Genomic DNA, 25981 nt, shown 5'->3' on the forward strand with positions numbered 1-25981 from the left:
GTCATTGTGTTAAGTGCAGCTGTACTGAATGGTGGAGACATTCATTGGAGCAGCTTGGAAGGGCTGTGATTGCAATTTGAGGTGCAGTGCATGCGTAACTTGAGGGGTCCAGTATGAGTGCTGAGGTCTGTAGACTGTGTCAGTAGCTGTGGGGGTTGTCAGTAATTTGGTCACACACATGACAGTGGTCTCTGAGGCATAGTGAGGGGTAAGTGAAAGCAAAGTCTCAGAAGGAATTCTCAGTGCACGGGTGAAGGGGAGGGAACTGTTTGCCTGTCAGGGGTGGTTTGTGTGGAGCAGGCTCTGTGTTGGGGTGTAGGCCGGGGTCGGTAGCTCCTGTTTGCTATGCCTGACTGAAAACTGAATTTTGCCCTAGAAAAGAGAACTTGTAAGACCAGAGGCGCTGAGTTTTTGAGTTCCCGGGCATGCTCTCCCCACTCCACCCCTCTCCCAAACCACCCCCCCTGCCCTGCCTCTTTCCACTCTGCCCCACATCTTCCTGCCCCCGCTCTGCCCTCTCCCTCCAGTGCCTCTTGCATGCCGCTGAACAGCTTATCGCTTATTTTGGGGAGGTTCTCTGGCCTATGTTTACAGGAGATCAGACCAGATCGTGACAATGTTCCCTTCTGACTTTTAAAACTATCAATCTATGAATAAGAACATAAGAACGGCCATATTGGGTCAGACCAAAGGTCCATCCAGCCCAGTATCCTGTCTACCGACAGTGGCCAATGCCAGGTGCCCCAGAGAGAGTGAACCTAACAGGTAATGATCAAGTGATCTCTCTCCTGCCATCCATCTCCACCCTCTGACAGAGAATAGGGACACCATTCCTTACTCATCCTGGCTAATAGCCATTAATGGACTTAACCTCCAAGAATTTATCCAGTTCTCTTTTAAACCCTGTTATAGTCCTAGCCTTCACAACCTCCTTAGGCAAGGAGTTCTACAAGTTGACTGCGCTGTGTGAAGAAGAATTTCCTTTTATTTGTTTTAAATCTGCTGCCCATTAATTTCATTTGGTGGCCCCTAGTTCTTATATTATGGGAACAAGTAAATAACTTTTCCTCATTCACTTTCTCCACACCACTCATGATTTTATATACCTCTATCATATCCCCCCTTAGTCTCCTCTTTTCCAAGCTGAAAAGTCCTAACCTCTTTAATCTCTCCTCATATGGGACAAGTTGCCCTTTTCTGAACTTTTTCTAATGCCAGTATATCTTTTTTTGAGATGAGGAGACCACATCTGTGCACAGTATTCAAGATGTGGGCGTACCATGGCTTTATATGTAAAGGCCGAATTGATAGCAGCGAGGGCCAGGTTCAATACAGAGGGGTCCCTTCCCTACAGTGTAATGCAAACCAGCTCGAGCCCCCACCCAGTGATCTGGGAAAATCTTACACACTCATCCCTGGGCGCCTCTCGCAAGCACAGAGTCTCGGTGTAGCAGAAAATGTTTAACAACATGAGATAAACAACATAGCATTAAATTGGGAAAACACCTCAACTAGGCCGTGTCCTTTCCCCTGGGCTCTTGAGTCCAGCAACCCAAAAAATCACCCACAGTTCCAAAAGTCCCGCAACCCAAAAGTCTCTGTCCCAGGTCAGTGCAGCCCCAGACTTCAAGAGTCTATCTGCAGGGATTCCCCCGCCCGCAACCAGCCTGGGTAGAAAGGGGCACCTTACGTGGTCCGGGGCCGACTGCCCTGCCACTCCGTGGGATTCTGCTTCTGCCTTCCCCACGAACTGCTCAGCTCCGCTCTGCCAGCTGCTCTGCTCCACCAGCCGTCCTGTGATCCACTCCAGCCGTCCCCGCAAACTGCTTGGCTCCACTCACTCCGTGGGCCGCTTCAACCGTCCCACAAACTGCTCTGCCAGCTGCTCTGCTCCGCAACATAGTTTCAAGCTTCCCCGCTAGTTAGCACAGCGCTCAGTGATCTCAGCTCAGTAATTTTTAGCTCTTTAGTGATTTCAGCTCATAGTAGGGGAGCCCCAGTGCTGATGCACCATTAGCCCTAAGTGAGTTCAGCTCAGGAACCTGTAACTTAGATTCTTAAGGGAATCAAAAATCAGCTCTGATATTCAACAGTGGAGGAGGAGGAGGAGGAGGTGGTGGTGGTGCAATTGGTGCTTCTGGCTCACACAAGGCACCCACACCACCAGGTACAGACACCTGTCCCCAACCTCTCTCAATTCATTGAGTTTTGGCCCCAAGTCCCTTGTCTAGCGAGTGCTACTTAATTGATGGTGAGACTCTCTGTCATAAAGCAGTCTCATAGTTCCTCATTCACATAATCAGGGTGACAATACTTTATTCCTCCTGCCCCAATAACAAAGAAATTGGGGATCCCACAGCTGTCAAAGTAGCCCCAATAACAAAGAAATTGGGGATCCCACAGCTGTCAAAGTAACCATTTTAGGCTGCCATGGGCTATGCTAGGCGGGGTGGGTGTGCCTATGCAAACACGATCAGCCCCTGAAATTCTTTTCTACACTCGCCATAATTCATCACTATATGTCAGGGTAGAGCTCATCCTGACTCTGCTTACATATATAAGGACAATAAAATATTCTCTGTCTTATTCTCTATCCCTTTTTTAATGATTCCTAACATCCTGTTTGCTTTTTTGACTGCTGCTGCACACTGTGTGGACATCTTCAGAGAACTATCCACGATGACTCCAAGATCTCTTTCCGGATGAGTTGTAGCTAAATTATTTGGGGTTATTTTTTCTAATGTGCATTACTTTACATTTATCCACATTAAATTTCATTTGCCATTTTGTTGTCCAATCACTTAGTTTTGTGAAATCTTTTTGAAGTTCGTCACAGTTTGCTTGATCTTAACTATCTTGAGCAGTTTAGTATCATCTGCAAATTTTGCCACCTCACTGTTTACCCCTTTCTGTAGATCATTTATGAATAAATTGAACAGGATTGGTCCTAGGACTGACCCTTGGGGAACACCACTAGTTACCCCTCTCCATTCTGAAAATTTACCATTTATTCCTACCCTTTGTTCCCTCTCTTTTAACCAGTTCTCAGTCCATGAAAGGATCTTCCCTCTTATCTCATGACAACTTAATTTACGTAAGAGCCTTTGGTGAGGGACCTTGTCAAAGGCTTTCTGGAAATCTAAGTACACTATGTCCACTGGATCCCTCTTGTCCAGATGTTTGTTAACCCCTTCAAAGAACTCTAATAGATTAGTAAGACATGATTTCTCTTGACAGAAACCATGTTGACTTTTGCCCAACAATTTATGTTCTATGTGTCTGACAATTTTATTCTTTACTATTGTTTCAACTAATTTGCCTGGTACTGCCATTAGACTTACTGGTCTGTAGTTGCCAGGATCACCCCTAGAGCCCTTTAAAAATATTGGCGTTACATTAGCTATCTTCCAGTCATTGGGTACAGAAGCAGATTTAAACGACAGGTTACAAACCATAGTTAATAGTTCCGCAATTTCACATTTGAGTTTTTTCAGAACTCTTCAGTGAATGCCATCTGGTCCCGGTGACTTGTTACTGTTAAGTTTATCAATTAATTCCAAAACCTCCTCTAGTGACACTTCAATCTGTGACAATTCCTCAAATTTGTCACCTACAAAGGACGGCTCAGGTTTGGGAATCTCCCTAACATCCTCAGCCGTGAAGACTGAAGCAAAGAATTCATTTAGTTTCTCTGCAATGACTTTATCATCTTTAAGCGCTCCTTTTGTATCTCAGTCGTCCAGGGGCCCCACTCATTGTTTAGCAGGCTTCCTGCTTCTGATGTACTTGAAAAACATTTTATTACCTTTTGAGGTTTTGGCTAGCTGTTCTTCAATCTCCTTTTTGGCTTTTCTTATTACATTTTTACACTTAATTTGGCAGTGTTTATGCTCCTTTCTATTTACCTCACTAGGATTTGACTTCCACTTTTTGAAAGCTGCCTTTTTATCTCTCACTGCTTCTTTTACATGGTTGTTAAGCCACGGTGGCTCTTTTTTAGTTATTTTATTGTGTTTTTTAATTTGGGGTATACATTTAAGTTGTGCCTCTATTATGATGTCTTTGAAAAGTGGGCCTCTATTATGGTGTCTTTGAATCACACTTTGTTCACAATTTGGAGGGTTTGTTAGTACCCTTAAGGCCTTAGAAGAATTACTTTATTTTTCATGAAGTTTAGATTCTGAAGCCCAAGATGGCAACCCTAAAAAAAGTGTTTGCTCACGGAATCACTTCAATTTGGCCCAATTTGTCTCTTGAGCTAAGTCTACACTTGGCAGTTTAAAGCGCTGCCATGGCAGTGCTTTAAAGGGACAGTGTGGTCGTGCATGAGCACTGGGAAGACAGCTCTCCCAGCGCTCTAGGTAAACCACCTCGCGCTCCCAGCACTTGGATCCTGTCTACACTGGTGCTTTATAGCACTGAAACTTGTTGCGCTCGTGGGGGCGGTGGTGGTGACTTTTCACACTCTTGAGCAAGAAAGTTTCAGCACAGTAGCTTCCCAATGTAGACAGGCCCTTGGTTTCAGTTATTTTCTCTTGTAGCTCCCAGAATTACTTAAATCTGTCGTTTCCCCAGCCATCTGATAATGAGTTCTGCACAACTGAATTTTCCAGGGACCTGATATTTAGGCTTCTGAATAGTATCAAGTCTTGAATTGCAGTCTTGAAATTAGTGATATTCTTCTCAAGTGTTTGATTTAATGTCTGTAAAAGAGATGAAAAGCTGAGTTTACCACTTCTGTGACTTGCTCCTTTTTTATCTTCAAGGATTTTCGGGACCTTAAGCAGACCCCGGGGCTCAAAGAATTTATGAATGTAGCAGAATCATGGATCCAGGAGTTATTCCCCAAATCTCCTGAACAGGAAAAAGTCTTTTTTCATTATATTGACGTGAGTCCAAAAAAATCCCAGTGAGGCTGATTTTTTCATTCCTATTAAAAATAGTCAACTGATAGGTTTGTTCTGTTCCTAGATGTGGCATCAGCTCATTTCCACTGGACTGTTCTGTGATGAGTGGACCCAGGACTGGCGAAAATGTATTAAATCTTTGTTTGCAGAGTGGCTAAAAAGGGTGAGTTGACTAACTGAAAATCAGAAAGATGGTCTTTCCCTCAGAGAACTTAAATGGAGATATAGACAGATTGGGAAGAGAACAGTGGGATGATTATTACTGGAAGAATAAGCAACAGTAGCAGCGTACCATGGGGGACCATCACAGCATCACTTGTTTTTAAGGAGAGATTTAGAGGGAGGTGGATTATGAGGGACAGAGTAGGGACCAGCTGTGAAGGTCCTGGAAAGTAGAGTTGTGGAACATTTTTGGACAAAAATTTTTTTGCTGAAAAAAGCAAATTTGGTGACATCAAAACAATTTTGCAAATTTGTGTTGATTTCACTCAGTTGCTTTAGTTGGTTGGTTGAAAACCAAACCAAACCAAACCAAACAGAAAAAAACAACATTTTTGTTTTGACATTTATCAACTGAAATGTTTCAAGTTTTTTATTTGAAATGTGACTTTTCATTTAGAAATTTCCTTTGATTTTATTTTTTTTAAAATAGTTTAAAAATGCTTGAAATCCTAATGAAATGTTTGACCCAAAACAGATATTTTTCCTGATTTTTTTTGGAATTGTCAGCAAACCAAAATAACCCCACAACCATTATTCACACAGCTGTAGGCAGCATAGCATCAGTTGTGTTTAAGGAAATATTTAGAAGAAGAGCGATGAGAGGCAGGGGGAGTACCAGCAGTGCAGATCCATAAAAGTGAAGACAAGTACTGTGTGCTTGATATGATGGAACAGAGAAAATGCCACAGTGTCGGGTGTGATGTGATCAAAGTGATGAACCAGGACAATGATCTTTGTGGCAGGGTTTTGAACAGATTCAGTGGAGGGTGGCGGGGAGATGGGATTTGTCCAGGCCAGAGAGGAGAAGGTTACAGCTGTATAGACACGAGATGATGAGGGGCTAGATGAGAGGGTTAAGGGGTGACTTGATCACAGTCTCTAAGCACCTGCATGGGGAACAGATATTAAATAATGGGCTCTTCAGTCTAACAGAGAAAGGTCTAATATAATCCAATGGCTGGAAGTTGAAGCTAGACAAATTCAGACTGGAAATGTGTAAAATGTTATCAGTGAGAGGAATAAACCACTGGAACAATTTGCCAAGTGTTGTGGTGGATTCTCCATCACTGGGAATTTTAAAATCAAGTTTGGATGTTTTTTCTAAGAAATCTGCTCTAGTTCAAATAGAATTAAATCAGGGAAGTTCTTTCAGTGATGGGTTTCACTGAAGGTAATGTGTGTGCGCCACGCACCCAGAGTTTTTCAGTGTGGTGGTGTCTGTCGGTCCATGCATGTGTCCTTACATTGCCTGGTGGTTTGCCCAAGGTGATAAAGGATGGGGCGGACTGACTGCGCCTTCAGTTCCTTCTTACTGCTGCATGGTCCAAGTCACAGCTTCTGCTGGCCTCTCACCCTTGGGGATGCATTTTCCAAATAAAATGGTTTTACTCTTTACTTAGTCAGGAATTTTAATGGTTTATGTAGTAGTTTCGTGTTTCTGAGCGTTTCATAGAGTTAAGGACCGGGGACACCATTTTGGCAGTTTCCAAACAAAAATACCTCCAACCCCTGCCCCCTCCAGCACCCATGTCTGGGTACTGCATGTAGGCAGGATCTCCCATGGTGTTCAGTAGTAATTTTCTTGTTTCTGAAAGTTTTGCAAGTCTCTGGACTTCCTGCTCTTGTTTGTTCTCCCTCAACGATTCCATTGGCTTCTTCGTACCCCCGCCTACCTAGGTACTGCTTGCTAATTACTTGAAGAAGAAGGGGAGGTTCTTTACCTGGACCTGGACGTTCTTTGAGATGTGTGGTCCCTGTCTGTATTCCAAACCCACCCTCCTTCCCCTTTGCTGCGGATCTGAGAGGTCTGCAGTGAAGAAGGAATCAAAGACACAGTCGGTTCACCCCGCCCCTTATTGCCTCAGGCAAAACCACAATGTAAGGCAATGTAAGGGCGTATGCACAGACTGACTGATACTAGTACTTTGAAAAGATCCAGCTCTGGGTGCCCCTCAGTGGAATACAGATAGTGACCACACATCTTGAAGAATCTCCAGTTACAGGTAAGTAACCTCCCCTTCCTGGCCTGTATTATACAGGAAGTCAGACTAGATGATCACAAGATCTTTCTGGCCTTGGAATCTATGACCTGATTCCTCATGGATTTGCAACCTGTGCATCATTTACACCTGTGGAAAGGGAAAGTAAATTGCCACCATGATCAGGTGTCATTTCACCCCCACTTGACATTGGAGCGAATGATGTCCCACAGCACCAGGAAAGGAGAGAATCAGGCCCATTAATATTTAAGGGACTGATTCATGACCATGCTACTCCACTCCTACACACTGAAATAATGATAGGCAGCTCCTCAGCTGGTATATGTTGGCGCGACTCCAGCTGAGGATCTGATGTCAGGGGATGGATCACTTGATAATTGCCCTGATCTGATCATTACCTTTGAAGCACCTGGCATTGGCCACTCCACCAGGAGTACAATGGTTCATCTAGCCCAGTATCCGGGGGGACTTCTGCGCCACTGCACAATGCAGAATTTTGCAGAAATTAATGTTTTTTGCGCAGAATTTCCTTTCCCTCACAGAAATGGGGTGCAGTGCTGCTGACTGCCACTAGGGGCCTCTAGACCTGGCAGAGCCCAGCTCACACATAGAAGACACCGCTGGGGGTGGGGGAAGGAGCTAGAGGGTTCCTGATGCAGTTCCCAGCATGCCCTGCGGGAAGGAGATGGTGGTGTGCAGCAAATCACACAAGCCTGGAACTCAGCATCAGGCTGTTTCTACCTCTGGGGGCGAGGTAGAGGCTGTGAGTATCTGGGGAAGGGGGCCCCCCCGCAGCTGGGCTCTGCATGAGAGGAGTTGTGAGTGTCCAGCCCCCGGGCTGGGCTCTGGCCAGGGGAGGGGGCAGAGAAACAGGAACTTGGGTTGTCATAGGGGTTTCTTTAACTCTCTACTCCTGGGGGAAATCTGTATTGTTACAGATATACTTGCTGACAGGTATTTTGAAATAAATTACCCAAATAATTGAAACTGGTGTGATTATGTAGTGTTATTTTGACAAATAAAATGTGCAGAATTTTAAAATATTGTGCGCAGAATTTTTAAATTTTTGGCACAGAATTCCCCCAGGAGTACCCTTGGTCAGTGTGGCCATTGTTAAGTTCCTATCTGACTCTTCATGTGCTTTAAGAAAGGTTTTTCTGAGGGTATAACGGATGGTTGCATAACAAATGTTTCCTTGTTCTAGGTGAAGCATAAATACCTGTTTGATCACTATTTGACTTTCATTAACATTAACAAGTACCGAGAAACAGAACTGGAAAACTGCTTTTCACAACACCTCATTCAGAGTATCAAAGAGCTGACAAAAAGCAAGGTATAGCAGAATCTCTCTTTCCTTTTGTGTAGCACCTGCCTGACCTTCACTGAACAGAGGGACCAGAAGCCAGGAAATTCTGAGTTCTGTTCCCCACACTGCTGTGTTGGATGGTTTTTGTGCATGTTTATTATACTATTGGTCACACTTTATATGAGGGGATCACTTACAAATAGATTATAAAGGGCTACTAAATGATTAATAGGTGCTATCAGGGGCAATTTTTTGGAGGCGCAAATCATTTTTCTGCTCCCAAAATGCATTTATTGGAGCTCTAAAACTATTCACAAATTTGAGTTGAATTCAACAAATAGTTTGGGGGGGAGAGGGGGTGGACTGAAAAAAATAATAAAAATTGAACATTTTCACTTTTTCAAAACATTGAGACTTTTCGTTTTGAAATGGCATTTGATTCTCAAAATTGGTCAATTAAAAAAAATACACATGGACCAAAAAAAAAAAGTGCAAAACATCCCAAAATAGCCAAATCAAAATGAAAAACTCAAAAACAATGTCTATTCAAGTTGACTAAAATGTTTCGGTTGACTTAAATCAAATCAAAACTTTTTAAACAGTGGCAAGCTGGGGGGGCATCGCTGGAAAAGTGGGGGGGGCCTGTGTGGGCTGCCACCAAAATGAGGAGGGGCCAGCGTGGGCCGTGCCAATGTGCGGGCCATCATGTGACCCAATTCGCCACTCCCACGAGTCACCCCTGCCTTTAAATAATTACATTTTGAGTCAACCAGAAACCGTTTGATTCAAAATGGCATTTTCTGAGTTTTAAGTTCAACAAGAAACTTAATAAACAAAGGGGTTTTAGTTTTGCCCCTAAACCCAAAAATCCATTATTCCCTCAGCTGTAGTTAGATGTTACACATGTGAGTAGTACTTTATACACTGTACAAAAACATCAGCAGAAGTTGAGAGGTGGTTTTAAGCTGTGTGTGTGTGTGTGTGTGTGTAAAGTATCTCTACCCATATAGTTAGAAAATATTCTTTCTTATAGAAGTCAGTGTTGAAAGTAATAATTCAGAAATTTTCAAAGACGAACAAGCCAATTCTTGCACAAATCCTATCTACTGTCATTGAAAATATGTGGACTGAAGAATTGAATTGGATAGAGAATGCTAACCAGTTTGAAAAGAACACAGCTGACGTTCTGATATGGCTACTCAACTCCTCCATGGGCTTGGATATTATCTCAGCTGTCCGTGAGTTTCTATATGGACATTTTGTTCCGATGACCTCAGAATGGGTTCAACTTATTGGGATCATAGTTAAGTGCAAAGGAGTTGGCTGGGTGCCAAATCCCATTAGTCATCTATCTCCAGCTGTAGGTGCCTTAAATGCCTTTGAAAATCTGGCCCTTAGAGTCTTAAGACTAAAGCTGGGTAACATTTATTTAGACACAACTTTTTTTTTGGCAAAAAATATAGATTCAGCATCAACGTTTTATAAATTTGTGTCCATTTCACCAAATTGTTTTGATGGGGGGAGTGGGGGAGTGAAATGTTTTGTTTTGACATTTTGAAAAAAAAGTTTCAATTTTTGAGTTTGAAGCAACTGTTTATGATGAAATTACCTTCAATTTATAAAAATAAAATAGAAAAAAAACTATTAAAAATGCACAAACCCATAATAAAATGGTTTTACCAGGAAATAAAATTATTTCAACTTTTTGATTCATCAAAAGTTTCAAAAAATTTCAATTTCTGGTCTACTCAAAATGATTTCCCGCCCCCACCCCCCCGACTTTTTTGGAATTACCAGTGAACTGATAAATCTATTATTTGCCCTGCTCTGCTTAGGCATATGCAGGGCTTATCATAATGTAGCTGAGTTGTCCCAGAGAAGTCAAGGAAGTGAGAAACATTTAACATTTTCTGGGGTTTATTGTTAAAACAAAGAAGAAAACTCCAGTGCATTTTCTGAAATCGTTCCCAGTGTCTCACTATGTTTTTTGTATTTTGCAGAAAATTTGAAGCCCAAGGTTCAAAATCAAATCAATAGAGATGCACGACTGCTGCTTTCAAAAGTGTCTGAGTTGTTCTCCTTTGTGGGTCATAGTATGTTTTCTGGAGACATCCCATTCAATGTACTATCTGTCATTCTACAATACAAGCAGGAATTTGCTGAGATGCTGACTCTCATCGGTGCGTTTGCAGCTTCATAGTTTTATCCCTAAGAGGCGCCTTAAACATATTAATTTTTATGTAACACAGTCAGAAAGGAAAAATGAATATAAAATGCAAAACCACATGTTGTTGCAACTTCTATAGAACATAAAACCAATTGTTGTTAATAAATACAATATTCAAAGGTGGAGTCTTAAAATATGGGGGGGCGGTAATTGAAAACCACTGTGTTAAATGTGATGGATTGAATTTTATGCATATCTAGTAGCAGTTAGATATTTGCAGCACCCTTACCATTTATTTTAAAAATACAGTTGCATTCTAAGCATTTACAATATTCAGTCTTGTCTATTTATGCTGGTTACACCGGGAGCTCCAATCCTTCATGCTGCTTGGAAAATCTTTGTATGTTTAGTAAAAAGTTGTGGGACAGGTTCTCTTCCAAGCTCTTCCCACAAAATAAACTCCACCCACACCTCTCAGTGCTATTATCTGAGGCTCTCTGCAGACTCAGGCAGATATTTGTTGCTGCATCAGTTAAATTCAGGGCAGCTTTCCCATATCACAGTGATTGTCTCAAAAACCCTCCGTATCTCTTTTTCAGATCTATCTTTCTCTCAATATATAAAGAAAGTGCTGGTTGTCAGGGAAAACGAATCGGAGCAGCTGAAAAAACAGACACCGCAAAGACGAGCATTTTTGTGTCTGTGCAGCTGCATCGTGCACATCATAAAAGGTACCATCCTGTTCTGTTTTCCTGTAGTACATAGTAATGGAATTTATTACACACTTAATGGATGGGAGGACTGTATCCTGGAAAGCAGTGACACTAGAAACAGGTTAGGGTTCCAATGCAGTTCAGTGACTAAGAGGGCAAATACAGTCCTGGGTTGTATGAGCAGGGGAGTATAGAGTAGAAGGGAGATGATATTACCTCTGTATGTAGCGCTGGTGAAGCCATTACTGGATACTCTGTCCAGTTCTGGTGTCCATACTTCCAAAAGGATGTTGCCAAACTGAAAGCTACAAGAATGATTTGAGGTCTGGAAAACCTGCTTCACAGAGAGAGTGAGGGAGCTCAACCTACTGGGCTTATCCAAAAGAAGGTTAAGAGGTGACATGATCCTGGTCTGTAAGGACCAACACAAAGAAGGAATAGCTGAGAACAGAGAGGTCTTTAACCTCCAGACAAAGACAAAGCCAGACCCGCTGGCTGGGAACTGAAGGGAGACAAATTCTGGCTGGGAATAAGGGGCCTGTGTTTACCAGCAAGGGGAATTCACCACTAGAATAGCTCCCCTAGGGACAGGGTGGATTCTCCATCACTGGGAATCTGACAATGCAGATGGGGCGTCTCTTTCTCAACGCTCTGCTCTAGCTCATCCAGGAGTTCCTAGGCTGAATGCAGGAGTGACTGGGGAAGATTCTCTGGCCTGGGTTATGTTGGAAGCTGGATTGGAAGATCGGAATAATCCTTTCTGACCTCTATGAATCTGCTTTACGGCTAGACTGAGAATTTTCCTCTGTGGAAGGGTTACACTTGGGCCAGTTCCTCCTTTCAGAATGATTGTCACAGGCTCTCTGCAGACTCAGGCAGATGTCACAGCAGTGGTTACATGTGGGAATTTCCTAACACTTGAATACTTTACAACTGTAACCTTCTTTCAGTGCAGCTCTCTCTATTTAAATTATATTTATAATGTTTACTGTCCCACTCTCTGACTCTGCTACACACACAGTTAGCTGTTATCCCAGATAACCATGTCATTATTTTATTGAAAGACAATGAGAATTATGAATGTTCATATAAAAATCTAGTTGCCATGGCCATTTAAAGGGCAAATGTTTTTCTACAAGATCTGCTCTAGTTCACACAGGATTATTTTGGGGAAGCCCTGTGGCCTGTGTTGTACAGATGGTCAGACTAGATAATCACAGTGATTCTTTCTGGCCTTGGAATCTATTAATTACATGTTAATAAATCTCTATCCCCACCCTATTTAGTTGACATAGGTGCCATGGAAAAAAGTGTTGCAATTAAAGAGAGCATTAAGGATCAGATGCTGGTGAAGAAATACTCCATACATGGAAAGGAGAAAAGTGAAGATCTGCAGTCGCACCCACTCGCTAAATACGACGACATGGTTAGAAAAGTTCATACCCTACAGGAAAGCCAGTTCTTTCGGAAACTGTGGAAGCTGAAAGCGGACCTTGCCAAGAATGTTTTCCCAGACAAAGTCCTCCTTTCCCTGGATGAAGTGCAGGAAAACATTTACATCCCAGCCATGGGTGATTTTCAAACCACCTATCTGGCCCTTAAAGATTTTTCCATCACCCTTGGTGACATTGAGAGACAGTTTGGAAAGCTGCTAACAGAGGACCAGGTGCTCAGAAATGAATTTAAAATCATGGAAAAGAGCGAAGGAGGACCAGACAGCGAGTCTGAGTGGGCTGAGGCCGCGGCGGTTAAGATTAAAAGCTACTTGAAACTCTCCACGGTGGTGAAGACAGCCAAAATGATAGATGAGCTACGAAGGATACTGGGATTTGGTGGAGATTTCCAGCTCCTTGATGAGCTGACCAAATACGTATGTAGGACTCTCATAGATATCATTGGAGCAATTGGTTAGACAAATGCAGTCTCGTTTTGCATTGCATTTGATTTACTCATCATGATCTCATTTATTCAGGTGAAAGCCTGTAGTGAATCCATGGAAAAAACTGGAGTTCCAGTGATGTAAAAATGGCATAAGCAAGATTAATTTTTTAAAGTTTTTTTTATATTATGTAGCTTCTAGAAGCCCTAACCTGAGATCAGGCCCTATCAGGCCAAACATTGCACAGATTCAGTGACAGAGATCAGGACACCATTGCGCTAGGTGCTGCACAGACTTTCAGTCCTAGATTCATAAAGCTACTGAACTTTTAGGTGCCTAGAAAATTGCAGGAACAGCACTGCAATCCACATAGCCTGGGTTAGGTCCCAGGCTCCTTGTACAATGAGTGGAGAGAGAGAGATGCCTATGAATGGGGAGCTACCTAAGCTAGCCAGTGGGAGATGCCTACATCAGGGCTGCAGGGAGGCACTATCTCTGTCAGGGATTCACAGCTGGGAACCCTCTTTGGGGTTCGGTGCCGAAAGCATTTTTGCAATAATTTTAGTCACAACAAAGAGTGTGAGTTAGAACCGATGCAGTTAATTCGGTGGACAGTTCTTTTCTTGGCTAAGAGTGGGCCAAGTCAAAAGTGACGTTACCTAACTCAACTTTAACCACTTTTATTCCAAAATGAGCGTGTCCAACAAACAGACTTCCATGAAAACCATAGACTATCAGGGTTGGAAGGGACCTTAGGAGGTCATCTAGTCCAACCCCTGGCTCAAAGTAGGGCCAATCCCCAGACAGATTTTTTTTCCCAAAATGGCCCCCTCAAGGACTGAACTCACAACCCTGGGTTTAGCAGGCCAATGCTCAAACCACTGAGCAATGCACATTTGTGTGTAGATCAGGCCTAAAAATCCACAATAGTGAATGTCTGCGCAGACTTTTATAGACTCCCACAGGATTATGTTATTAACTGTTGCCAGCTTTAGGGAGCAGAGCTAAGGTTGCATAGTGGGAGCGGCATGTACTTTAATTTTGGATTTCCTTGTTTTCAGAGGTTTATGTTTCAGAGGTTTAAATTTGGCCACTCTCCACATTCTAGAAGGGTGCAAGGCATCACTAGGCAACCTTAACTCTGCATTAACAAAGTTTTAGGGGCAAGGACAGTTTTTTTTCTCTGTGTTTGTGCAGCTCCTAGTGCAACATAAACAATTAAGTTAATTAAAATAAATGCTTGTCTCATTTCTTTGCTAAGAAACACAGTTCTTTATCCTCTATTTTAACAGGAAGACGAGGACTTCAAGGACAAGACGCTTGGTTATATAACTGATGATATTGTAAAAGTTAAAGATACTCTGAGTAACATCCCCGAGAGTGTGCTTGACTTCTTGAAGGAACTTCTTGAGTGTGCAAAGAAAGACTTTATCTCTTGGATCACAACCGTCATAAAAGGTGCACTTTAGACCAGTATTTAAAATCTAAGTAAGAATTTAGGGCCAATGGTGTAGCCCTTACTTGCTTGAGTTCATAAGTTCATAGTAGGTTGGAGATAGGTCTGTTATTGTAATGCATATGGTGAGTTTTCACATGTTTGAATTGTAACAGGGAAATTTTCAGCAATATTTTGTAATTGGTCCTTCATTGTCTTTCTGAAGATCAGATTATGTTAAAGATAATTCTGGAGTTCTGTTCTCACATAAGTTCTGTGACTGTAGCTAGAAAAAAATCAAGATCTTTCTGAAGCAATTTCCTTCTTTTTTTTAGTAAAGGAAACTAATAATGAGACCGTGAAACTCACTGTCTCGGAGGTTGTTGCTGGACATTTATATGTATAGTGAAGAACATTTGGACAGGCATTGGTTTGGGGTAGGGGATTATGAAATGGAGCAAAATATTTTTCTCCCACGTATGTCATAAGGTGTTCAATAGCAGAGTGCTTTGTAAGGTCAGTAGGAAAGACGTTACACGTTGCACTTGTAATGTTGCACTTTCTGAGCACCTTAAGAGGTGAGCTGCCAGAGAAGGTGCCTGTACTGTTGGTAAAAAAACAACGAGGAGTCCGGTGGCACCTTAAAGGCTAACAGATTTATTTGGGCATAAGCTTTCATGGGCAAAAAGCCCCCTTTGTCCGATGCATGGAGTGGAAGTCACAGATACAGACATAAATATACTGGCACTGAAAAGAAGGGAGTTACCTTACAAGTGGAGAACCAGTGTTGACAAGGCCAATTCAGTTAGGGTGGACGTGGCCCACTCCCAATAGTTGATGAAGAGGTGTCAATACCAATAATGTGATATATGCCATCATGTGCCAGCAATGCCCCTCTACCATGTACATTGGCCAAACCGAGCAGTCGCTATGTAAAAGAATAAATGGACACAAATCAGACCTCAGGAATGGTAACACACGAAAACCAGTAGGGGAACACTTCAGTCTCCCTGGACACTCAGGAACAGATTTAAAAGTAGCCATCCTTCAACAAAAAAAAACATCAGAAACAGACTTCAAAGAGAAACTGCAGAGCTGCAATTCATTTGCAAACTTAACACCCTTAATTTGGGCTTAAATAGGGACTGGGAGTGTCTGGCTCATTACAAAAGCAATTTCCCCTCTCTTGGTATTGACATCTCCTCATCAAGTGCCACCAGACTCCTCGTTGTTTTTGTGAATACAGACTAACACAGCTACCCCCTTGATACTTTTACTGTTGGTGGAAATGAGCAGAGATGTTTGAAAAGTGTTGGGTTTTTTCCTTCAGGGAAGAAAAAAATCAGCTTCAAAACCCAGAAAAAAATCTTGACTTTTGGCAACCAAAAACTTGTGATTGAAAACTGCCAGAAATCTAAAAAATGGGGAAAAAATCATTTTTTCAAGTTTCTGGTTTTCCAATCAAAAATAACAAAATTCTGAGGAAAACAGAGACTTTCTACAAAAAAAATTTTAAAGTCAAAAATACATTTTTATTTCTACAAGAAGTTTTGATGGAAAATTTCTGACCACTCCTAGATCTGAGATTTTATTCATTTGATTTAATTGGCATATCCAAATGGAGCAACATCAGGGATTTTTCAGTGTTGGAAGGGAAAGACATTGCAGCTTTTGACTGAAACTATTTGTAGATTCTTGAGCATTCTTAGATTACTTGTTTCACATTCGTTGGATTTTTTTTTCTTGCAGACAAAACGGAACTTCCTACATTTGTGGAGCTGGCGTCCATTTCCGCAGGAGAAAATGACATGGACATTGACAAAGTGAGGTTCTTCCGAGACGCTGTCTCTGCCTCTGTGCCCATCTTATTCGACTTGACTCCCGAATCAGGATTTGAAGCTTTTTCCTCAGCTCTAAATCCCATCAGAGATGCTGTAGAAAATGATGATAAACTTCCAAAGAAGCTAGTAAGTTTTTCTGTTTTCTGCTCAAAATAAATATCTTAAAAGACACATTGTGACATGATACTTGGTGGAATTTTAAAACAAGTAACGGCTGAAATCTAGATGAAATTATTACAAGGTGGGTGGGTGCACAATTGGTTGAAAGATTGTACTCAAAAAGTAGTTGGTTCACTGTCACACTGGGAGGACATATCTAATGAGGTCCTGCAGGTCCAGTACTAGTCAATATTTTCATTAACGACTTGGATAATGGAGTGGAGAGTGTGCTTATAAAATTTACAGATGGTACCAAGTGGGGAAGGCTGCAAGCACTTTGGAGGGCAGGATTAGAATTCAAAATAACCTTGACGAATTGGAGAATTGGTCTGAAATTAACAAGATGAAATTCAGTGAAGACAAGAGCAAAGTACAACACTTAGGAAGGAAAAATCAAATGTGCAACTGTAAAGTGAGGAATAGCTGGCAAAGTGGAGCACTGCTGAAAAGGATCTGGGGGTTATAGGGAATCACAAACTGAGTGTGAGTCAACTATGTGATGCAGTTGGAAAAAAGGCTTTCAGGGGTGTATTAACAGGAGTGTTGTACGTAAGACATGGGAGGCAATTGTCCTGCTCTACTCGAGGCTGGTGAGGCCTCAGCTGGATTACTGTGTCCCGTTCTCGGCACCACACTTTAGGAGAGATGTGGACAAATTGGAGAGAGTCCAGAGGACAGCAACAAAAATGACAAAAGGGTTAGAAAACCTGACCTGTGAGGAAAGGTTAAAAAAACCCTGGGCATGTTTAATCTTGAGAAAATAAGATTGAGAGGGGACCTGGTGGGTCTTCAAATGTGTTATAAAGAGGACTGTAATCAGCTGTCCTCCATGTCTGCTGGAGGTAGGACAAGAAGTGATGGGCTTAATCTGCAGCAAGGGAGATTTAGGTTAGATATTAGGAAAAACTTTCTAGTTACAAGGATATTTAAGCTCTGGAATAGGCTTCCAAGGGAGCCCATCTTTGGAGGATGGAGCAGGTTGAGCAAACATCTGTCAGGGATGGTCCTGCCTTGGCACAGGAGGCTGGACTTTATGAACCCTCGAGGTCCCTTCCAGCCCTTCATTTCTCTGATTCTATCAAGTCCTGGGGTAAAATTTTCAGACTTAGGAGCCTGTCACATTTTTAGAAGTGATTTAGGCACTTAGGAGCCTAATGCCTCATTGAAATTCAATTAATGCATCTGGCATGTAAATATCTTGCAGCGCAGGCTAAAACAGTGCCATGTGAATGCCTGTTCTCACTTTTAGGTGACATTGTAAACAACAAGGGGGCAGCATTATCTCCTGCAAATGTAAACAAACTTGATTGTCTGAGCAATTGGCTGAACAAGAAGTAGGACTGAGTGGAGTTGTAGGCTCTAAAGTTTTACATTTTTTTATTTTTGAATGCAGTTATATTTTTGTACATAATTCTACATTTGTAAGTTCTGCTTTCATGATAAAGGATTGTACTTCAGTACTTGCATTAGGTGAATTGAAAAAAAGTATTTCTTTTTGTTTTTTACAGTGCAAATATTTGTAATGAAAAATAAATATAAAGTGAGCACTGTACACTTTCTATTCTATGTTGTAACTGAAATCAATATATTTAAAACTGTAGAAAACATCCAAAATATTTAAATAAGTGGTATTCTATTATTGTTTAACAGCGTGATTAATCACAATTAATTTTTTTTAATCGCTTGACAGCCCTAATAGAAATAAAATGCATGTATCTCGTCACCCCCAGTGGAGTTTTCCGGACACTTTAATTTAAACACACTGGCTTAGAAAAAACCAAGAAAATAAGTTTATTAACTACAAAGAGAGAGATTTTAAAGAGTACAAGTAATAAGGCATAAAAAGTCAGAAATGGTTATGAGAATAATAAAGATAAAAATGCTACTAGAGCTTAATTCAATAAATTGGGTTAAATTCAACGGAAACTTTTTTCACCGCATGCTGTCAGCAGAATTAATGACCAAACTTCTTAGGTCAGGACTCCTTTTCCAGTTCAATGGCTGCTCCCTTTGTCCTTTCTGGTGCAGTGAATCAATGGGCAGGGGGGTAAGGGGTATCTTGGGGTGCTTTCCCCTCCTTTTTATAGTGTCAGTGCTCCTGTTGAGAAACATTTCCAGCAGAGATTCAGGAGACAAAGAGTCTATGGAGAAGGATGTTCCCTGCTTTTTTTCCCTCACCTGTTTGAGGTTTTTATGTCTACCCTTCCTGCTGGATGACTCTCTTTACCACTGAAATGCAAATTAAACAGAGCACCCATTCCTTTGTTTGAGACAGGCCTATTTGACAACTTCTGCTGTAGTTTGGAACATGTATTAATAACATTCTATAATGAAATCTTGTAACTTCACATACAGTGTTGCCACACATATTTTATTAGGAGAATATTGACCTGCAAATTATGAGTTTTCAGATGATACATCGCAAGACATCCCTTGTAGAAAGATTATTACAATAGTGTGTAGAGCAGTGGTCTCCGAAGTGGGGGTGCGTGCACCCCAGCGGGTGCGCAATAGGATTGTTGGGGGTGTGTGGCAGGAGGAGCGTCTTTATTTTTTCCTTTGGCAGTTCAGGCGGGAGTCCGAGGTAGGTGTTTTTTTTTTTGGCTTAGGCAAAAATGGTAAAGCCGGCGTGGCAGGGGGGTGTGTGCTGAAATTTTTTTTACTGATAGGGGTGTGCGATCAAAAAAGTTTGGAGACCACTGGTGTAGAGTATGGACACGGGTACATTCTGTCACAGTGACCAAAAAAATTCAATTTTGGTTTGAACTGAACTGAATTTGTATTTGGATTTTTCAGTTTGCTGCCCCTTCCTCCTCTCTTAACCAAATAAAAAAATCATATTCATTCAGCTCTAGACCTAAGTGCTTAAGTCTCTTTTGAAAATGGCGCTTTGGCGTTTGGTCACTTGAAAATGATACCCTTGCTCGCCACACAGTTTTTGTTCTGTATAATTGTTTCGGTCACGGGTGTGATTTTTTTTAACAAAAAAATTTAACTCAGCATAGTCCCTAGCATTGGCATAGATATACTGGTGCCCTACACTTATTCCCCTTCCAATACAGAAATAACTATGCTGGTATAATCACAATTACATTGATTTTACTGTATCCTCACTAGGAGAGTGGTAGGTTTAATGTAGTCATCCCTTTTTTTTTTTTAAATGACACATGCTGAAAAGAGAAAACTTTGGCAGAGAGTTAAGCTGAGGTGAGGGAAAAAGAGGAGTGCAATAGTTCTATATAATGTTACCTCAGTATTCCTCTAGCCCCTCGCCCCAAATGTGTTTCTGTCTATCATTTGTGCCCTTCAGAACTCCTATGTGCCACCACTTTCTTTGTCAATGGAAATGATACTAACTCTTTCTCTCAGGGAGGTTGTGAGGGGAGCGAACACTACAGCGATTGGGTACTATAGGTATCTCAGCAAGCGACGCTATAGCATTCTGGTGTGTGTAGCTTTATTCCTTCTTCTAGAACTAATACTTTTTTTTTTAATAGAAAGATTCCTGTCACAACAGAGAATGGCTGCAAATGGTCCATGATTGTCACGGGTCTGTGGAGCGCTCCTCGATGTCTCAGGCCAGGGCCATCAATGGCAACGGGATTTTTATCATCTCCACGCCTCAGAAATTCAAGGTAAAAGTTCAGCAGCATTTAATACAAGGGCCCACATTTTCAAAGTGACTTTGGCTGCCAAAATTGAGCTGCCTGAAAGAGGCCTAGTTTTCAAGGGTGGGGCCTGTGGTATGTTAAGAGCTCTGTTAAAGTGGGAGTCTGTCACTTTAAAAGTGAAGTTTTTCCTGATCCTGCTTGCAGGCTCTAGGGAAACATGTAATCAGAGTCAGTCTGGAAAGAGCCAGCCTGGAGCAAGGCGGAGTGAGTTGTGCCTCTCTGCCTTAGGGAGCAGCCTGTTCTCTGTCTCTCTGTTGGGATCCTTGCGTGTTATTGTTATGAATTCTAAGAAATAAAGTAGTGTCATGATGCAAACTTCCAGCAAGAGTATTTTATATATTTATTTAACTTCTCTGTGTGTGCCATGTACATAACAGGAGCTCAGCACTGTCTGAAAATCGCCTCTTTTAAAAGGAGCCACACTGGGCCCCCAAAATCACTAATCACTGAGTCTATGGACATAAGATCATCCCTTTTCCCCATTCAGGCCTGGTTTGTACTAGAAGCTCGAGACCCAAGAGTTGGAATCTGGCCATGATTTTCAAAAGCGACCAACAATTTTGAATATCCAGTTGGAAGCACCGTAACAATGGGTGCTCAGATATGTCTGAAAATCAGGCTCCTTTAAGATGTTTCAAGTTGGTCCCAAAAAATCATAGCACCCCAAATAATTCATTTTGCTTCTGCATATCTTTGTTCCTCTGTGCATAATACCTTCAAAGATCTAGAATGAATCTTCCACTTTTACTGTCTTGCACAGGTAAAATGAAATGAGTAGATTTGTAAGATTAAAACCCTTGCAGAATAACAGATTCTGAAATGCTTCGTATTGGCCTTGATGGGCACACATGTTGGTCCCACAGAATAAAGACACAGCAGCATTTATCTTTCTTAACTCTGTTTTCCCTCCAGCCTTCTCTCGATAACTGCATTTCACTGCTACTGCCAGGGGATGTCGCGGAAAAGGCTGCTCAAGGAGACCAGACAGACAAGACGGACTCTAGAACATACAGCCTGGCTCAGCTCACTGAGCTGCAGAACAAGCTCATGCTGATAGCCACAAAGGCTGAGCAGGGCAGAGAAGAGGTGAACAGGTTCCTGGAGGTAAATGCTGATCTCTGCATTAACGAGGAAATGTGACTTTTTGTACTCCTTTATAATTGTGCAGATCCAGACTAACACGGCTACCCCTCTGATACTTTATAATTGTGCTTCCTTTGGATGGGAAGCTCCATTTCTCCGGTAACATGCCTTCCTGTTCCAGAACTGATGTTTTGGAGGAGACTGTCTCATGCCTTTAGTTCAGTGTTAGGAGGCCAAGGTAGGAACTGGAATTTTCCATGGGAAATTCTGATATTTTGACATTTGTTTTCATTCCAAATAGAAACAAAAACAATAACAAAAAAGGAAATATCAGATTAAATTAAATTTTTGAAAACTCAAACTCAGAATTGCCATAGACCAGGTGCAGCTCTGAGGTTGCAAGCAGGAAACTTGGGGGGAGGGCTGGGTGGGAAGTAATTTTCCCATCCTTAGAGAATTTTTAAAATGTTGAAAAATTTTCCCTACAGGAATTGGGACAAAAAGTCCAAATGTCAAAATTTTTCACTAACTGAAAATCCAAAGCATTTTTTAAGTTCAGTCTTGCAATTGTCAAAACAATTTGTTCTGATTTTTCATTTTCATTTTTTAGTGTAAATTAAGTTAAATTTCAAAATAAAAAGTCTTTTTGAAGTAAAAAATTGGAACTTTTTGTTTCAAAAATATAAAAATGGGATGTTTCAATAATTTTGAACATTTTTTCTCTACATTTTTTGAGTTGGGAAATTTGTCACAACCATCTCTGTTTTGTGAACAGTTTTGATTTTGACAAATTGGCATTTTTAGTGAAAAAATGTTTTATCAAAAAATTTCTTACCTGCTTTCTTGAAAGGTCTCAGCACTTACTTCTAGGTCCAGGGCAGCTGAACTGCAGAGCCCAATGTGATGAGATCCCCAGGGTGCAGCCTGGGGCTGTGGGACAACTGAATCCCCTTAACTCTACAGCCTGGGCTGTCTCTTACAATGCTTTGCTGGGACCAGCAGCAAACCCCTCCAGGTGCTGTTATCACTCAGCACAACTGCATATGGAGCCCCACACCCAGCTAGATGGCATGAATGCTCCCAGAGCCACTCATGAATCACACACAGAAAGGCACCAGCTGAATCTCCCCAGCTCCCAGCCTTGCACCTCAGGAATATACCATTGAGACGATCAGTGCATTTACCAAACCAAATGTCTTTATCAACTATCTGGATGTAGGAATAGAGAGCGTGTTGATCAAATTTGCAGATGACACAAAGCAGAGGGGATTACCAGTACTTTGGAGGATAGATTCAGAGGGATCTTGATAAATTGGAAAACTGGGTTATAGACAACCAAATGAAATTCAACAAAGACAAACATAAGGAGCTACACTTAGGATAGAAAAAACAAATGCACAGATACAGAATGGGGGATAACTGGCTTGGCAGCAGCACTGCTAACAATCTGGGAGTTGTGGTGGATCGCAACCTAAACATGAATCAGCAATGTGAAGCTATTGCAAAAAAAGCAAATGCAATTTTGGGTTGCATTAACAGAGGTGTAGCATGCAAGTCACAGGAGGTGATAGTACTGCTCTATTTGGCGCTGGTTAGGCCTCAGCTGGAGTTCTGTGTCCAGTTTTGGTCACCAATGTATAGAAAGGACATGGAGAAATTGGAAAGGATCCGGAGGTGAGTGACAAAGATGATCACAGGGATGGAATGCAAGTCACATGAGCAAAGGCTGAAGGAACTGGGTATTTTTAGTTTGGAAAAGAGGAGATTAAGGGAGGTTATGATAGTGCTCTTCAAATACTTAGAAGGGTGAAATAAAAAAGATGGAGAAAGTTGTTTTCTCTTGCCACAGAGGGCAGGACAAGAGGAAAAGGGTTCAAGCTACAGCATAGTGGATTTAGATTAAATCTCAGGAAAAGCTTCCTAGCTGTAAGAGCAGTAGGAAAATGGAACAGACGTGCCTAGGGAGCTTGTGGAAGTGCCTTCACTAGAGGTTTTCAAAAGGAGGCTGGAGCCAGCTGCCTGGGGTGGCTTAGACACAACAAACCCTGCATCTTGACAGGGGGTTAGAGTAGATGACCCTTGTGATCCCTTCTATCCCCATGATTCTATGATTCTAGGCAAAAGGAAATTCTTAACAACAGATCCTTTCACCTTAAAGAGCAGTGTGAGAATTACGGATCTGTGGAAACAACTAAAGTTCTGAAATGCCTCCACTCCCTTGTAGCGGAGGCTTTTGCGAGCCAGAGGCTTGTCAGCATGACAGACTAGCGTGTTCTCTTCTGACTTCTCCCCTCTGCAGTTCATGCTGCTTATACTTGGCAATGTTCAGCCTTTTGCCCAGAGAAGCTCTCTAACTACTGCCTGACTGTAGAGACCATGGAGGTCCGTGGCTGCTCTCACTATTTTCCCCACCTCTTTCTGTCAGGGGCATATTTTTCCCATTGATGGTGATTGCTATTAAGAGTTCTTAGGTCTAGTTCAGTATTATCCCTCTGTCTTCTCCTTGGTCAGACACCATACGACGTCCTTCCAAGAGATGTTTAGCTGGTCTGTCTCCTGTCATCCTAACTACATGCCCAGCCCACTGATCTATTTCCCAGCCATCTGATTTCTTGCAGGGCTGTCATGTGTATTTGCCATATTTTGGAGCGCTCCTGGCCTATATAAGCTCAAAACATTCCATGTTCCTAGCATCCAGTCCTTCTTCCATCACTGAGGTCATTTATCCATATCATCATCAGTTGTTTCAGAGGGGTAGCCTTGTTAGTCTGTTTCAGCAAAAGCAACGAGGAGTCCTGTGGCACCTTAAGGCTAACAAATTTATCTGGGCATGAGCTTTCATGGGCTGGAACCCACTTCGTCAGATGCATGAAGTGGAAACTTCAGTTTGGCAGGTGTAATTATATACATGTAAAAATGGGTGTGTCACATTACTATGCAGAGGACCAGTGCTAACGAGGTCAATTCAGTCAGGGTGGATTTGGCCTACTCCTAACAGTTGATTTGAAGGCGTGAATACCAAAAAAGGGAAAACTACTTTTTGTAGTGAGCCAGAGTAAAGTGATTTTCCCTCTTTTCATAGTCACAGCTTCTCATCAACTGTTAGGAGTGGGCCACATCCAGCAGCCCACGAAAGCTTATGCCCAAATGAATTTGTTAGTCTTTAAGGTGCCGCAGGACTCCTCATTATCATCGTTTGTGTTTTTCCCAGGTTTATTTGAGAAATCCTTAACAGATGTACTTTATATGGGATAAGATTGTTCGCCTTATTCCAGCCCCCAACATGGACAACCAATGGATTGCTCCTTGGTCTGGCACCTATCCTATCCAGTGTGGGAGACTGTTGGTAGGAAAGCTACTGCTGGCTCAGCTCTCAGGCTCATGAGCACTCAAGCCCCTCCACCATGTCCATCCCCCTCCACCACGTCAGTCTGTAGGAAGAGAAACCTCCTGTTTTTAAATAAAATCCCAGCCTGAGAAATTCTTCCCTCAACCATGTATTCGTATTGCCAAGCCTCATCCTTCACCCATGCAGGGCTCACCTGTTCACTGGGGATGGGCCAGGGTGGCACGCTCCCTGACAGGTCCCCAGTACCCCCTCCTAGGTAGGGCACATGTCTTGGCATTGCCTCGTGCATGGCATAGTTTGATACAGGCAAGCAAAAAGCATGGCATAACTTGGTACGGACCTGCCTCCTCCTCTCACACCAGCCATCCCAACTTTTCTTCTTTTAATCCTGCGCACTCTTGTCCTCAGTTATACATTGTGGCAATGAATGAAAAATGGTGGCATTTAAGCACCTTAAGAAAGGGAGAGAAATTTTTATTCAGTTCCATTGACGTCAGTGTTGGGTTTGATCAACAAAGCACTAAGGCTGTGCTTGTCAGAAGGGCTCACAAGTGCTACGTGAATGACTGATTTTTTTTTTTAATTTTCAGCCCACCAAAAAGTTGAAGAAAAATTCATTTTGGGTAGAACCAAATATTTTGATTCACCCAAAATTAAACATTTCATTTTATTTTTGAGCTTTCAAATGTTTTCTGAGTTTTTAAAATAAAGTTGAATTTCAAAACAAAAAGTTGTTTTGAATTGAAAAATAGAAAAGTTTCATTTAGAAAATATCTAAACAGAATGTTTCAAATTTTTTGGAATTCACTTTTAGGGTATTTTTTGTCAGGGGATTGACCAAAACAATTTGACATGAATTCATGGAAGGTTTTAGTTGACCCCCAAATGCTTTTTTTGGTGAAAAAGCTTCAGCCAAAATGTTTCTTTTCCCACCTCTAGTTGTCACTAACTCAGTTATGTAGTCCATGCTCAGCGCCTGCCAAAATCAGGCCCTAAAAGGTTGGGTCTTGGCTACCTTAGAAGTATAGTACCGCTGTGTTGAGATCAGCAGAGATTCTTGAGTGGAGCTGGTGGGAAAATAATTTTTTCCCTATGGAAAATTTGAACAAAAATGGGAGGGGATTGTTTTCATTGAAAATTGCTAGAGAAAAGTTTGACTTTTTGGTGAAAAATCAAAAATAAAAAATTGTCTGCTGAAAAACCCAAATATTTTAATTCTGAAATAATATATAGCACTTTTAATCAGTAG

General features: G+C 41.8%; 1 protein-coding gene across 1 annotated transcript in view; it reads left to right on the plus strand.

Annotated features, from left to right (window-relative positions):
* The window catches only part of LOC120403120 (E3 ubiquitin-protein ligase RNF213-like), a 123891-nt gene that overhangs the window by 27521 nt on the left and 70389 nt on the right, over positions 1–25981 (plus strand). The window contains exons 10-20 of the mRNA XM_039533877.1: positions 4767–4889; positions 4972–5070; positions 8334–8462; positions 9469–9673; positions 10436–10615; positions 11202–11333; positions 12602–13185; positions 14487–14652; positions 16379–16596; positions 20127–20264; positions 21213–21404. Of these exons, the coding sequence (XP_039389811.1) occupies positions 4767–4889; positions 4972–5070; positions 8334–8462; positions 9469–9673; positions 10436–10615; positions 11202–11333; positions 12602–13185; positions 14487–14652; positions 16379–16596; positions 20127–20264; positions 21213–21404 (2166 nt within the window). The remainder of the gene's footprint in view (positions 1–4766; positions 4890–4971; positions 5071–8333; positions 8463–9468; positions 9674–10435; positions 10616–11201; positions 11334–12601; positions 13186–14486; positions 14653–16378; positions 16597–20126; positions 20265–21212; positions 21405–25981) is intronic.

The sequence above is a fragment of the Mauremys reevesii genome, linkage group 4, assembly GCF_016161935.1.
Source record: "Mauremys reevesii isolate NIE-2019 linkage group 4, ASM1616193v1, whole genome shotgun sequence".
Classification (NCBI taxonomy): domain Eukaryota; kingdom Metazoa; phylum Chordata; order Testudines; family Geoemydidae; genus Mauremys; species Mauremys reevesii.